General features: G+C 39.3%; 2 protein-coding genes across 2 annotated transcripts; both read left to right on the top strand.

Annotated features, from left to right (window-relative positions):
- Window positions 1–1,236: 1,236 nt before the first annotated feature.
- Window positions 1,237–3,527, top strand: LOC103934619 (bifunctional epoxide hydrolase 2). The gene is made up of 5 exons (XM_009344376.3): window positions 1,237–1,384; window positions 1,588–1,802; window positions 2,230–2,400; window positions 2,549–2,784; window positions 3,058–3,527. Exons 1-5 carry the CDS (start codon window positions 1,315–1,317, stop codon window positions 3,305–3,307), a joined length of 942 nt encoding a protein of 313 aa, XP_009342651.2. The 5' UTR covers window positions 1,237–1,314; the 3' UTR covers window positions 3,308–3,527.
- Window positions 3,528–4,303: 776 nt separating this feature from the next.
- Window positions 4,304–6,067, top strand: LOC103934618 (bifunctional epoxide hydrolase 2). Its single transcript, XM_048584053.1, is given in 6 exon segments — window positions 4,304–4,496; window positions 4,591–4,805; window positions 4,882–5,052; window positions 5,164–5,399; window positions 5,621–5,715; window positions 5,718–6,067. Coding segments are annotated over 6 exon segments (942 nt in total). The 5' UTR covers window positions 4,304–4,426; the 3' UTR covers window positions 5,873–6,067.
- The last annotated feature ends 6,969 nt before the right edge of the window (window positions 6,068–13,036 follow it).

Below are 13,036 nucleotides of genomic sequence, written 5' to 3'. Positions count from 1 at the left end.
GCAAATACGCTATGGACCTTCTTATCAAGACAAAAATGGAAGGCTGCAAGCCTTGTGCCACTCCTCTTGGTACTACCAAATTAGATCACATTGGAACCCTGTTGCCTAATCCAAAGGAGTACCGGTCCATCGTTGGTGCCCTTCAATATCTCACCTGGACTCGGCCAGATTTATCATTTGCTGTGAACCAAGTTTGTCAGTTTCTTCACTGTCCTCGTGACACTCATTTTCAGGCTGTTAAACGCATTCTTCGGTTCCTCAAAGGCACTGTTGATCAAGGCATCTGGTTCAAAAATGGATCTCTGTAGCTCACCGCTTTCTCTGATGCGGATTGGGCTGGCTGTGTTTTTGATCGTCGCTCTACTTCTGGCTATTGTGTCTACTTTGGTTCCAATCTTATCAGTTGGAGTGCTAAAAAGCAGCCCACTGTTGCCCGTTCTTCCACTGAGGCCGAATATCGCTCTCTTGCACTTACTGCTGCAGAACTTACATGGATCTGCAAGATTTTCAATGACATTACTTTCCCTCTTTCTCATCCCCCTATACTGTGGTGTGACAATCTTTCTGCAATTTCTTTGGCTTCCAATCCTGTCTTTCATGCGCGCACTAAGCATGTGGAGATCGATTACCATTACATTCGGGAGCTTGTTCTTGCCGGTTTGGTCAAGGTGCTCTATGTCCCCACTGAACACCAGGTTGCAGATATTCATACTAAGTCCTTATCCAAGGCACGCTTTCATTTCCTTCAATCCAAGCTTTCTCTGGGTTCTCCTCCGATTAGCTTGAGGGGGTGTAAAGGGATAAGTAGTCATAGCTAACAACTTTTACAGCTGTCATTTATAGATGTAACAGTTTTGTAACTAATCTCTGTATTAGAGACCTAATTATGTATAATTAGGTACTAAGCTTTGGTAGAGAACTATATATATATTGAGTTGTAATTCTTACACATTAAGTAATGAAATACAAAGAGTCACTTTCTTATAAATCCTAATACGATTCACTCTACCATTTATTTTATCCTTATCGTTGAAAATAAAAATTTTTGAATATTTTTTATTAGTTTTTCTAAAAAAAAATAAAGATAAAACCTTGGCCGACAGATCTTCACAAAAAAGCCTGGAGAAGCGTCACTCAACGTCAAGACAAGAGGCAGTTGATCAACTAATGCTCATCATCCAACTACTTAATACTCCCTCAGCTCCAAGTCTCTCTCTCTCTCTCTCTCTCTCTCTCTCTCTCTATCTTGATTAATTTTCTCCTCACTCAAGAGTCCATACTCTCTCTCTCTCTCTCTCTCCATCTCTCTCAGTAATGGAAAATATCGAGCACAAACATGTGGAAGTAAGAGGACTCAAGCTTCACGTAGCTGAAATCGGAAGCGGTACGTATCATCCTTCCAAAAGTTGTCATTTGATTTTAACATAGCACCAGACGTTTTTGCAAACTTAGGACATAAGTATAATCGTTCTTTATATTTGGTTTTATAATACCTAGGGTTCAAAGATCCATCGAGGATCTTCTTTGTAATTTTCCTTCTGTTGTCAACAAGGAAAAGAAAAATGATATGCTGATGAATTTGCGCAGGTCCAAAGGCTGTGGTTTTCCTTCATGGATTTCCGGAAATATGGTACACGTGGAGGCATCAACTGGTTGCTTTGGCAGACAAAGGCTACCGGGCAATAGCCATTGATTTCAGGGGCTATGGACTTTCCGAGCAGCCGGCTGACCCGGAAAAGGACACCTTCATTGATCTTGTCCACGATGTCGTTGCCCTTTTGGATTCTTTGGCCATTAACAAGGTAATATTAATTTAGGAGGATTTTAAAAGACTTTGATTTTTAAGGATTTCTATATGGATTTTGATGGATTTCCGTGGACTTGGTTTATGATTTTGATGGATTTTTGTAGGGACATTTCTTTGTATTTCTCTTTAAGATTTCTCAATGTAGTGAATGTTCCTGTTGATCTAACTAAAGTACACACACCAGTATCCCGTAATCGAAATCCAACTCCGTAATTTCATTTTGATTTAATGCAGATCTGTTCTCATTTCTCTGCCCTACATGTAATTGGAATAAAAAATTAAGGCTATCGGGCAATATTTAGGGGTAATTGTGTGAGTCCATCTACAATACATATGTCTAAGAACTCACACTCACTACATTTTCGTCAAGAACTTGATGTTAATTATATGCACACAGCCTAACAGAATGTTCTTGGTACTAGGCTTTTCTTATTGGAAAAGATTTTGGAGCACTGCCTGCATACTTAGTAGCTGCTCTCCACCCGGAGCGTGTATCTGGTGTCGTTACACTAGGTATTCCTTTTATGTTACCAGGTCCCTCAGCTGTCCAAAATCATCTCCTTCCTGAAGGGTTCTACATATCAAGGTGGCAGGTACGTATATACATTCAATTTTCCATCAACATCTTCAGTTTTTGGCTAATAATCTCCACACTGGCATGTTCCAATCATTCATAAGCTTAATTATTCATCTATGACATATAATTAAGGTACTAATTAGGTTCTTATTACCTAATTCCAGGAACCAGGGAGGGCAGAAGCAGATTTTGGTCGCTTTGATGTGAAGACGGTGATTAGGAACATCTACATTCTCTTCTCTAGAAGTGAGATCCCAACAGCTGCTCCTGATCAAGAAATCATGGACTTGTTTGACCCTGCAACTCCTCTGCCGCCAGGGCTTTCGGAAGAAGATCTTGATGTCTACGCATCTTTGTATGAAAAATCTGGATTCCGTTATCCATTGCGAGTTCCATACAGGTAGGTACCAATACATAATTCTGTTCTCACAAGAAATGCTATCCTTTCCGTAGTCTAGCAGTTAACTAAGATGTGAGTATGTGTTGGGAAGTACTTCTGGTCTAAATGCGATGCTTATTTATTGAATGACGTAGCAGTATTTGATTGATCCAGTGTCGCTCCACTTAAACCTTATTTATCAGTAACAAGATGCATGTTGACACGGCATTTGGTGAATAAATTTGAAGACTCCTGAAATATCATTTCATTATTAGAGTGCCTTTGTTGCTGCAGAACCTTGGCCGTGGATTGCGGTATAACTGATCCCAAAGTCTCGGCTCCATCGCTGCTGATCGTGGGCGAGAAGGATTACGTCTTAAAATTTCCGGGGATGGAGGACTACATTCGCACTGGGGCGGTGAAGCACTTTGTGCCGGATATGGACATTACATTCATCGAAGACGGGAGCCATTTTGTGCACGAACAACTTGCAGAGAAAGTTAATCAGCTGATCCTCACATTCCTTGACAAGCATGCTATCTGATGAGTGCTCAATGAGCTCAATGAGCTCAATGCGCCTGAGGAGTGAGGCATGATATATAAGAAGTAATTAGATTTAAAAAAAATGTGCTTCGCAAATGTCACGCTACTTATTTATTTTTGTTAATTATCAAATATTCTGGAGAAGATATTCGAATTTGGGACCTATAATATAGTGATAACCGCTTTAAACTCAAGCTATAAAACCCCACATTTATGACGTACTTCTTAAGTAATAGATGATCGATAAATATTAGAAGTTGGAGAAATATTTTGAATACAGTCAATCTTACATTATTAGTAGTTTGCATCAGTTTTTGAACATAATAACAAATAATGTGACAACTACATTAAATTTATGTAAATTACAAGAATAAAAATTCGAATTTTAGTACAAAGAATGTAACATGCCTCTCTACTCAAGCCGGCTAAACATAAATATGCGTAATACTGATGTAGATGTCATTTCTTTGTCCAAAGCATCCGCTTACCGTCCAAAGCAAAATGCTTTAGTTTTGTTTGGGTAAATCACATTTAGGAAAAGAATGGGAAGGAAAAAACAAAAGGACAAAACAAACCAAAAACAAACCAAAAACAATGACGCTGCACCAGAAATTTCCATGTAAGACAATAACGTTTTGGTTGACAAAATTGTTAATATTCCCCTATTCCAGGAAACAAATAAAATAAAAGCAAATTATTCAAACACTAACCAGCTAGGCAGTTAAGGAAATAGATCATCTCCAGATTCCTTCCTTCTAATTCATTAAGTTCAAAGATCCGGACTATTGAAATTTGATCAAATGACTAAAGTTATTAGAATTTTTAAAATAAGCCCCTATTTGTAGTCGTTTAATCAAATTTCAATAGTCCGGATCTCCGAACTTAATGGATTAGAAGAAAGGGATCCGTCCGTCAGTTAATACACCACCACGATGTCACTTTGGACCCACCCCACAACATCATCTCATGAACCCGGATCCTCGCCGGATCCTCTTTGTGAGGATCCGGGAATCTGTTGTGAAGTCGAAAAGAAACATGAAAGACTGAGAGATAACAATAAATTAACGCTTTCTCCTCTCAGTGCTGCTGACTAATCTTCAGGAATCTCTCTCTGGCGCTCATGGAACAGATCCAGCACAGACATGTGCAAGTTAGAGGACTAAAGCTTCATGTAGCTGAAATTGGAAGAGGCAAGCTCCACAATTCTAATACCACCTCAACATCCCACCCACTTTCTTTGTCAATTTGCATCACTGATTCGCTGCTTTCATGCTGTTTCTGCAGGTCCAAAAGTGGTGCTGTTCTTGCATGGATTTCCAGAGATATGGTACACATGGAGGCATCAAATGGTTGCTGTCGCAGACAAAGGCTACCGGGCGATAGCCGTTGACTTCAGGGGCTTTGGGCTTTCCGAGCAGCCAGCTGAACCCGAAAAGGCAACCTTGAAAGATCTTGTTGACGATGTCGTTGACCTTCTTGATTCTTTGAGCATTAACAAGGTAAAATATTAATTACAAGAATTTAAACTTCATTAAATTCAAAAATAAAAAGCTAATGTTTAACTATTGAAACCAGGTTGTTCTTGTTGGGAAGGATGTTGGAGCTCTGCCTGCATTCCTAATACCTGCTCTCCACCCATAGCGTGTATCCGGCATGATCACAGTAGGTGTGCCTTTCCTCAACCCGGCTAACTCTCCTGTTCGATTTGATCTCTTACCCGCAGGCTTCTACGTATTAAGATGGAAGGTACATTCATTTTTTCCATGAAAAATTTTCATCTGTCATGAATAAGAACAATACAAGGTTGATCACTTACTAATTTCCATGCAAGATATTGCTATTCTTACCTAATTCCAGGAGCCGGGGCGGGCAGAAGCAGATTTTGGCCGCTTTGATGTCAAGACCGTGATACGAAACATCTACATTCTCTTCTCCGGGAGTGAGCTCCAAGTAGCCGCTCCTGATCAAGAAATCATGGACTTGGTTGACCCTGCCACTCCTCTACCACCATGGTTTTCGGAGGAAGATCTTGCAGTCTATGCATCTCTATATGAGAACTCTGGATTCCGTTATCCCATCCAAGTTACATACCGGTAAGTAACAAGAACAAAAACTCTTACTTTAATTTCCGTTTTCACCGGACATAAGTTCCTTAATTTCTCCAAAAGTTTTAAGCCTTCGATTTCCTAGTATGTTTCTGCTCCTGTCCTTTTTTTTTTCCAACGAGAAAAGGAGATGAGGAAAATAGATTGGTCCTAACATAACACATCCATGAACAGTATAGTTTCATCTGAGTTTCCTTCCACAGATCCAGAACTAAGGTCGTGGATTACGGATTAAGCAGCGATCCAAAAGTGCCTGCTCCATCACTGCTTATCATGGGTGAGAAGGACTACTTCCTGAAATTTCCGGAGTGGAGGACTACTTACGGACTGGAGCAGTGAAGCATTTTGTACCTGATTTGGACATTGCATATATTGCAGAAGGGAGCCACTTTGTGCACGAACAATTTCCTGATCAAGTTAATCAGCTCATCATCAGTTTCCTCGAAAAACATGGTATCTAATGCAGATGCTCAACGTGCCTAAGAACAATATTTAACTAGCAGAGGAAATATCGAAGCATTACCTAAAAGGCGACGCCTTGCATTACATATTTGGGAATAAAGAAAATGTAGCTCCTGTTCCTCTGTACTGCTATCTCTACTTGATTGATTTGCTTATTTGTCCGGAAGTATGCTCCCTTAATTTTCCAGAGAAAATTGCTATTTGTTTTCGTCTGATTTAGGTTAATGAGATTTATTAAATGACATGGTGGCCCAACAAAACCAGCCGGCACATCCAAGTCACAAATGACGGCAATGAATCCCAACAGGAAAACACACCATCAAACTCTTAATTTTTCAGATCAAATTGATAATATGGATGTATAACTCATGTGACTTCATTGACATTTAGTGAAAAAGATTGATACAACCTCCAATTGATCAAGCTAACAATTTTTATTGCTACTGTAAGATTTAAATACAGCTTATAGAGAGGTAACTGAACTACATGGAACCGTATATCGTCGGGTTCCTGGTCAGAAAGGTTTGCATATATACACATTTACTCAGTAGTAAATTACAACGAGTGACGGTAGTTTCTACAAATGAGGCTTCCCCTTGTAAAAAGACCTTTACGTGTTCATAAGCAGGAAATTCGCCTAAGAAGGTTCAACCATGTCAAAAAAACGATAAGCCAAAAGTCCAACTCCTTCAAACAAGGAGTAGGGGCCATCACCTTTATGCTTAACACCCTGTGATATAAGCTTGTGAGCTCTATCGAGTAAGAAACAAGCAAAATCTTTCGCTCTGTATAAGAACATTTCCTGTTAGTTGATAGAGCGAGAGGATCACGTATGCGTTTCACTAATGCCATGGCAAATCCCCACTCATTAGTAGTCAACGTTTCCAGACAACCTCTGCAGCATCAGAAGCGGCTTCCAGAAATTCTTTATCTCCAAAAACCTGGGATTTACCATATCTTTAATCTTAGACTGACTCACAGAGAAGAGGTAATACAAGTTAACAGTGAATAATTTGAAGAAACAGACAAACAAAGGTTTGATTCAATGGGAGAAGAAGAGACAAAAATTGGAAAAGAATATCACTTGATTCCTCGATCCTCAAAAAAACATCGTGAGGTTTATAATGCAAGTTTAAGGGAAGAGTGACACAAATTCTATATTTCCACCACACAATGAGTGCCTTGAGGAGAAGTTTCTCTGGGAAGCAGCGGTTGTAGCTCATTAACGTTAATGAAATGTATTCATGATCATATAATTCGTAAGTGGTGTACGATAAATGTCTACTTAGAAGCTCAAATGCAAAAAGCCAACGAGTTCAACAGTGTACTGAAGAACCATTTTGAACAAAAACAACCACATGAAGTTTATTAGCAAACACTTGAAAAGCAGCACATGAAACTTTATGCATGAAAAGCACAATCAAATTGATACCTTAGCAGTTTTGGCAAGCGTGAGGGCAATTCCAGGGTCCCATGACACCAGTGCACAAGAACATCTCGATGTCTATATGACACCAGTGTGCGTTGGCTTGCCTCGTTTTGTGTGTCGCGTGTTTCATGTGACGAGCCGGCTTCGTTTTACGTGCGACGATTCGTTTTGTGTGCCAGAAGTCCGTCTCATTGTGCATGTGACGGCCCGCCTCGTTTTGCTTGCACAGTTGTCTCGTTTTGCGTGCCAAAAACCCAACTTATTTTTTGTGAGCAAAGCCCACCTCATCTTACGTTCGTCTCGTTCTACGTGTGCGAAGTCCGCCTCATTTTGCATGTCGAGTCCGCCTTGTTTTGCATGCTCAGAAATTGTATCGTTTTGTGCCCACCAAGCAAAACTTTAGGGTTTAGGGTGAATAATATGTGAAGGCTTACAAATACACTATAGGGTGAATGGTGGTTTCACTTATAATTTCCCGAAACGGTGAATAGTATCCTTTTGGCAGGCTTGTTCGAGCCTTGCCTTTCTCATGCCTTTTCCACGCTTTGGCATGACATGTTTATTTGTGCCTTGCCTTTGTCATGTCGTGCTTGTTTGGATCTAACCTTCACAAAAATGCACAACCGCCTATAAAGGTGCAACGAAGGGAAGGGACGAACGAGTGTCTGATTCCATGCATGACCAAAGCATAACATTCCTTGCAAAGGCACAATATTTTTAATCCACAAACAAGCATGCGACACCATGATATGCCTGTGTTTAGTGAAAAAAGCAGAAAAATAAATAAATAAAATGAAGTGTAATTCTCACTTTACTGATGATGTGGTTCATTGATTAAGTGATGAATGTGCATCCACGTGGCATTGTGGCTCCATGTGGACAATTAAAACTTAATTTTTTTTTTTTTAACAAAATAAGAAAACAAAATATGTTAAAAAAAGGGTATTAATGATGTGGCAGTAAACGGACCCAAACATCATTTTGTAAAGAATATTAATATGTAAGAAAATAGGAAGAAAAAAAAAAAAACTAAAAGAGAAAAAATCTCCTCCCTCTTCCTTTCTCGTCTTCTGCTCCAGTCCTCCCTCACTAACCACGAGAACACAACTCCAAGCTTCTAGATTTCAAGAGCCCATCACATATCCGCTTCGGTGGCTACTCTACCTCCTTCTTTTGGCACGCCACCGCAAACCTCCCCTATAGTCGCGAGAATATTTGACGCCATTGACAAGGTGAAGGTCTGCATGTTTGACGGCCCTCAAGAATGTTCTTATTGCCCTTGCCCTTCTAAAACAGGTGGACTCACTCTTATGTGAAAGTAATTACGCTCCTAACATGTGGTATGAGATTAAGTTTTACATTGATGCTTATGATGGTTAACCGTGATTTTGCTCAAGTTTCTTCACTCAATTATGAATGAGTTTGTTCTTTTGTTTTTTGGTAACATTATTAGGGAGTTTCATTATTTTTCTTTTAATAAATTATTTCTAAATCTAGGTGATTAGGGCAATTCCAAAAATTGTTTCCCTGTTGAATTATTTGCTAAAAATATCTATTTTCTACATTTGGTTTGTGTTTCTCACATATACATTCAGTAAGCAGTTTGACCATACTCGATAAAAAGATAATAACTAAACCCACAAAAGATTAAGAAAATTAACAATTAAACATTTACTATTCACTCAATTTATTTATTATAAGGAATGGTGATGATAACTTCAAGCAATCCAGAGTACATTAGAGCATATTTAAAGACAATGATTAAAATATGAATGATTTCCATCTCCATAAAATTGTTAGTTTTTGACAATTGATCAAATGAGATCAACTGCCTGAAATGCTTCCAATCTTTCTCCCACACAATGCCCTCATAATCATTAACGGCGTTGGCAGTAGTGGGATCAACCATCGACTTATTCTTGATAGAAATGACAAGCTAGTAGTTGATGCCTGCCACCACCTAAGTGTCACCCCAAACAACATGGCCAGGATGGGTAGCGTAGTACCCCCTATTTCAATTTATTCATTTATTTTCTACTTTTTTGTTTTTTCCTTTGAAATTTTTTTCATATGTTACTTTATTTTAGTAACCACTATTAAATTTAAATATATTTAAATTTAAGTTTTAAATTGTTGATTTTAAGTGTTTAAATATGAATTATACTTTTGCACGAAACAATATATTTTGAAGAACATAACTATGATAGTTTATTGTTATGGTAAGAGAAATAAAAACAAAATTACCAAAAAAAAAAAAAAAAAAAAACCAAAAAAGAAAAAAAATTTGAAAAGGAGGGATGAGTATGATGCTAGCGATTTCTGCAAGTTATCGTCGCTACTATACTAGCAATATTTTCTCCACATCGTCGGTACTCTGCTAGCAATTTTTTCGGTACTCTGCTAGCAATTTTTTCATAAATCGTCGCTACCTTACTTGCGATAGTCTTTAAAGACAATTGGTAAGAAAGTACCAATCGTATTCCTTTTTTTTTTTTTTTTTTTTTTTCTCTCTGTTTTTTCTTTTTTCCATTGATTTTTTCCTACATTACTTTATTTAGAACATGAAGATGAAAAAAGAAAATTTTAACAAAAATAAAATTGATAGTTTAGCCGCAGGGAGACGCAGTTGCTACTCAAGCCCAGCAAGCTCAGGCGCTAGCCCCAACCTAAACTCATGGCCTTGGGAAGGCCTAAGGCACATCAAAAGCATTGAAGGCCCATGGGAAGGCCCAAGGCGAAACAGAAGCATTGATGGTCGTTAGAAGAGATTAATTTCGAGATATATGTTGTAAATAAATAATCAAACTTAATTAACTGCAACCAATAAGACGGTGAATGTTACCACCATTTTAGGATGGTAAGCTAAAATGCACTCCTCAAAAGAGAAGAAAGAATTTCTCTGTCACGGGAGTGGATGCTACGATAATAGTGTGTTATAACTAAACATCTGGAGACACTAAGTTGGCAATGTCCTAAGCCAATAATTAATGAGATTGTTGAGAATGAGTCCCACACTGATGAGAAAAGAGACATTGCATGGGCTATAAGTAAGTTGGGCTACTTCTCATATTGTCAATTAGTTTATTGGAGGAACCCCATATTCTTAACACGCCCCCCTCAGGTGTGGTGGATTTTATTTTAAGTCGAATATGTGGACAACACAACAGGATGACGTGGAGCGCGTGTGGCAGTTTGGCTTCACACTGCTCTGATACTATGAAAAAAGTTGGGGTTCCACCATAAAACCAATTGGCAATATGGGGACTAGCCCAACTTATTGGAAATTATATATTATAATATAAAATATTGTAATATATAATTTTAATAATTGAATGAAAAATAGTGTTAACCATATTTCTTAGAAAGGTTATGTTATTTAGGTGCATTCCCTTATCGAATGATGTATACTTATAAATGAAAAGTTACATCTCTTTAATAAGAAGTACTTGAGTACTATATAAACTCATGAAACCGTCATCATTAAGATAAGAAAATTAGAGAATTTTTACTCTTGAGGAATAGGGTTTCCCCACTTTGTTTCTCTAATTCTTCGTTTGTCAAATTCCGAGTCGTGTCTTGAGAGTACGGAATATATAAAGTTCGCTAGAGTCCGAAGATTGAAGTACTTCAATGTTGGATTATAGATTGTTGAATTCTGGGAGACGGACACCTACCGAACTACAAGAACAAGAGTTGGGGCAAAATTCTGTCTTTAGGACATTGTATTTATGCAAGTCTCAATCTCCAAGTTTGTCAGTTTTTCTAACTTTCTCCCTAGTTTTTTATATTAATTTCATACATAATTGATGTTGTGAATTTCTTTAGGATTATTATTATTGGAATTCTTGTGTTTCTTTCGTATTTTCTAATATTGTTCTAGCACAACTTACTTTAAGCCTATGCAAGATCTCTCATCTCATCAATGTGGGATTCATTCTCAACAGACAAGTCATGTTGTGACATCCCACATCGCCCAGGGGAGTGATCCTTATATGTATATTCCCATCGCTACCTAACACGAGGCTTTTTGGAAGCTTACTGGCTATGGGTTCCGTATGAACTCCGAAGTTAAGTGAGAAGGGGGCTAGAGCAATCCCATGATGGATGACCCATTGGGAAGTTGCTCGTGAGTTCCCAAAAACAAAACCGTGAGAGAATCGTAAGCCCAAAGCAAACAATATCGTGCTACGGTGGTGGAGTGGGCCCGGGAAGTGTTCCGCCCCGGGCCGGGATGTGACAATTTGGTATTAGAGCCTAATCTTGGTCATGTGTGTGCCGACGAGGACGTCGGGTCCCTAAAGAGGTGGATTGTGACATCCCACATCGCATAGGGGAGTGATCCTTATATGTATATTCTCATCCTTACCTAGCACGAGGCCATTTGGGAGCTCATTGGCTTCGGGTTCCGTAGGAACTCCGAAGTTAAGCGAGAAGGGGGCTAGAGCAGTCCCATGATGGGTGATCCATTGGGAAGTTGCTCGTGAGTTCACAAAAACAAAATCGTGAGGGAATGGTAAGCCCAAAGCGGACAATATCGTGCTACGGTGGTGGAGCGGGCCTGGGAAGTGTTTCGCCCCGGGCCAGGATGTGACAATTTTCCCAGGCTCGCTCCACCACCGTAGCACGATATTGTCCGCTTTGGGTTTACCATTCCCTCATGATTTTGTTTTTGGGAACTCACGAGCAACTTCTCAATGGGTCACCCATCATGGGATTGCTCTCGCCCCCTTCTCGCTTAACTTCGGAGTTCCTACGGAACCTGAAATCAGTGAGCTCCCAAAAGGCCTTGTGCTAGGTAGGGATGTAAATATACATTTAAGGATCACTCCCCTAGGTGATGTGGGATGTCACAATCCACCGCCCTTAGGGGCCCGACGTCCTCGTCGGCACACACGTGACCAGGGTTAGACTCTGATACCAAATTGTCACATCTCGGCTCGGGGCGGAACACTTCCTGGGCCCGCTCCACCACCGTAGCACGATATTGTCTGCTTTGGGTTTACCATTCCCTCACGGTTTTGTTTTTAGGAACTCACGAGTAACTTCCCAATGGGTCACCTATCATGGGATTGCTTTAGCCCCCTTCTCACTTAACTTCGGAGTTCCTACGGAACCCGAAGCCAATGAGCTCCCAAAAGGCCTCATGCTAGGTAGGGATGAGAATATACATATAAAGATCACTCCTTTGGACGATGTGAGATGTCACACATGTAGTTTGAAATATACGATGACAGCAGTAGATTCAATCGGAAGATTTTTTTTATTTATAAAAAGCATCTTATTAGCTAAGGTTTGAAAGAAATTTGGAATTTTGGAAAAGATTTTTATCTCAACAGCAGCATTGATGGTCGTTAGATGAGATTAATTTCGAGATATATGTAGTAAATAAATAATCAAACTTAATTAACTCCAACCAATAAAACAGTGAATGTTACCACCAGTTTAGGATGGTGAGCTAAAATGCCCCCTCGAAAGAGAAGAAAAAATTTCTCTGTCATGAGAGTGGATGCTACGATAATAGTGTATTATAACTAAATATATGGAGACGCTAAGTTGACAATGTCCTAAGCCAATAATTAAGGAGATTGTTGAGAATAAATCTCACACTGATGAGAAAAGAGACATTGCATGGGCTATAAGTAAGTTGAGCTACTCCTCATATTGCCAATTAGTTTATTGGAGGAACCCCATATTCTCAACAAGCCCCCTTAGGTGTGGCGGATTTTATTTAAGC

This window comes from the organism of the source record quoted next, unplaced genomic scaffold (genome assembly GCF_019419815.1).
Source record: "Pyrus x bretschneideri cultivar Hongxiangsu unplaced genomic scaffold, Pyrus_bretschneideri_v1 Contig20, whole genome shotgun sequence".
In the NCBI taxonomy this organism is placed as follows: domain Eukaryota; kingdom Viridiplantae; phylum Streptophyta; class Magnoliopsida; order Rosales; family Rosaceae; genus Pyrus; species Pyrus x bretschneideri.
Note: the sequence above shows the minus strand (reverse complement) of the source record. Positions and strands in the feature narration are given on the sequence as shown.

Excerpts from the sequence above, each read along its gene's own strand:
- LOC103934619 (XM_009344376.3), top strand. The coding sequence starts at position 1,315 with ATGGAAAATATCGAGCACAAACATGTGGAAGTAAGAGGACTCAAGCTT. Across the intron at positions 1,803-2,229 it reads ATTCTTTGGCCATTAACAAG|GCTTTTCTTATTGGAAAAGA; the intron begins GTAATATTAATT and ends TCTTGGTACTAG. Across the intron at positions 2,785-3,057 it reads CCATTGCGAGTTCCATACAG|AACCTTGGCCGTGGATTGCG; the intron begins GTAGGTACCAAT and ends TTGTTGCTGCAG.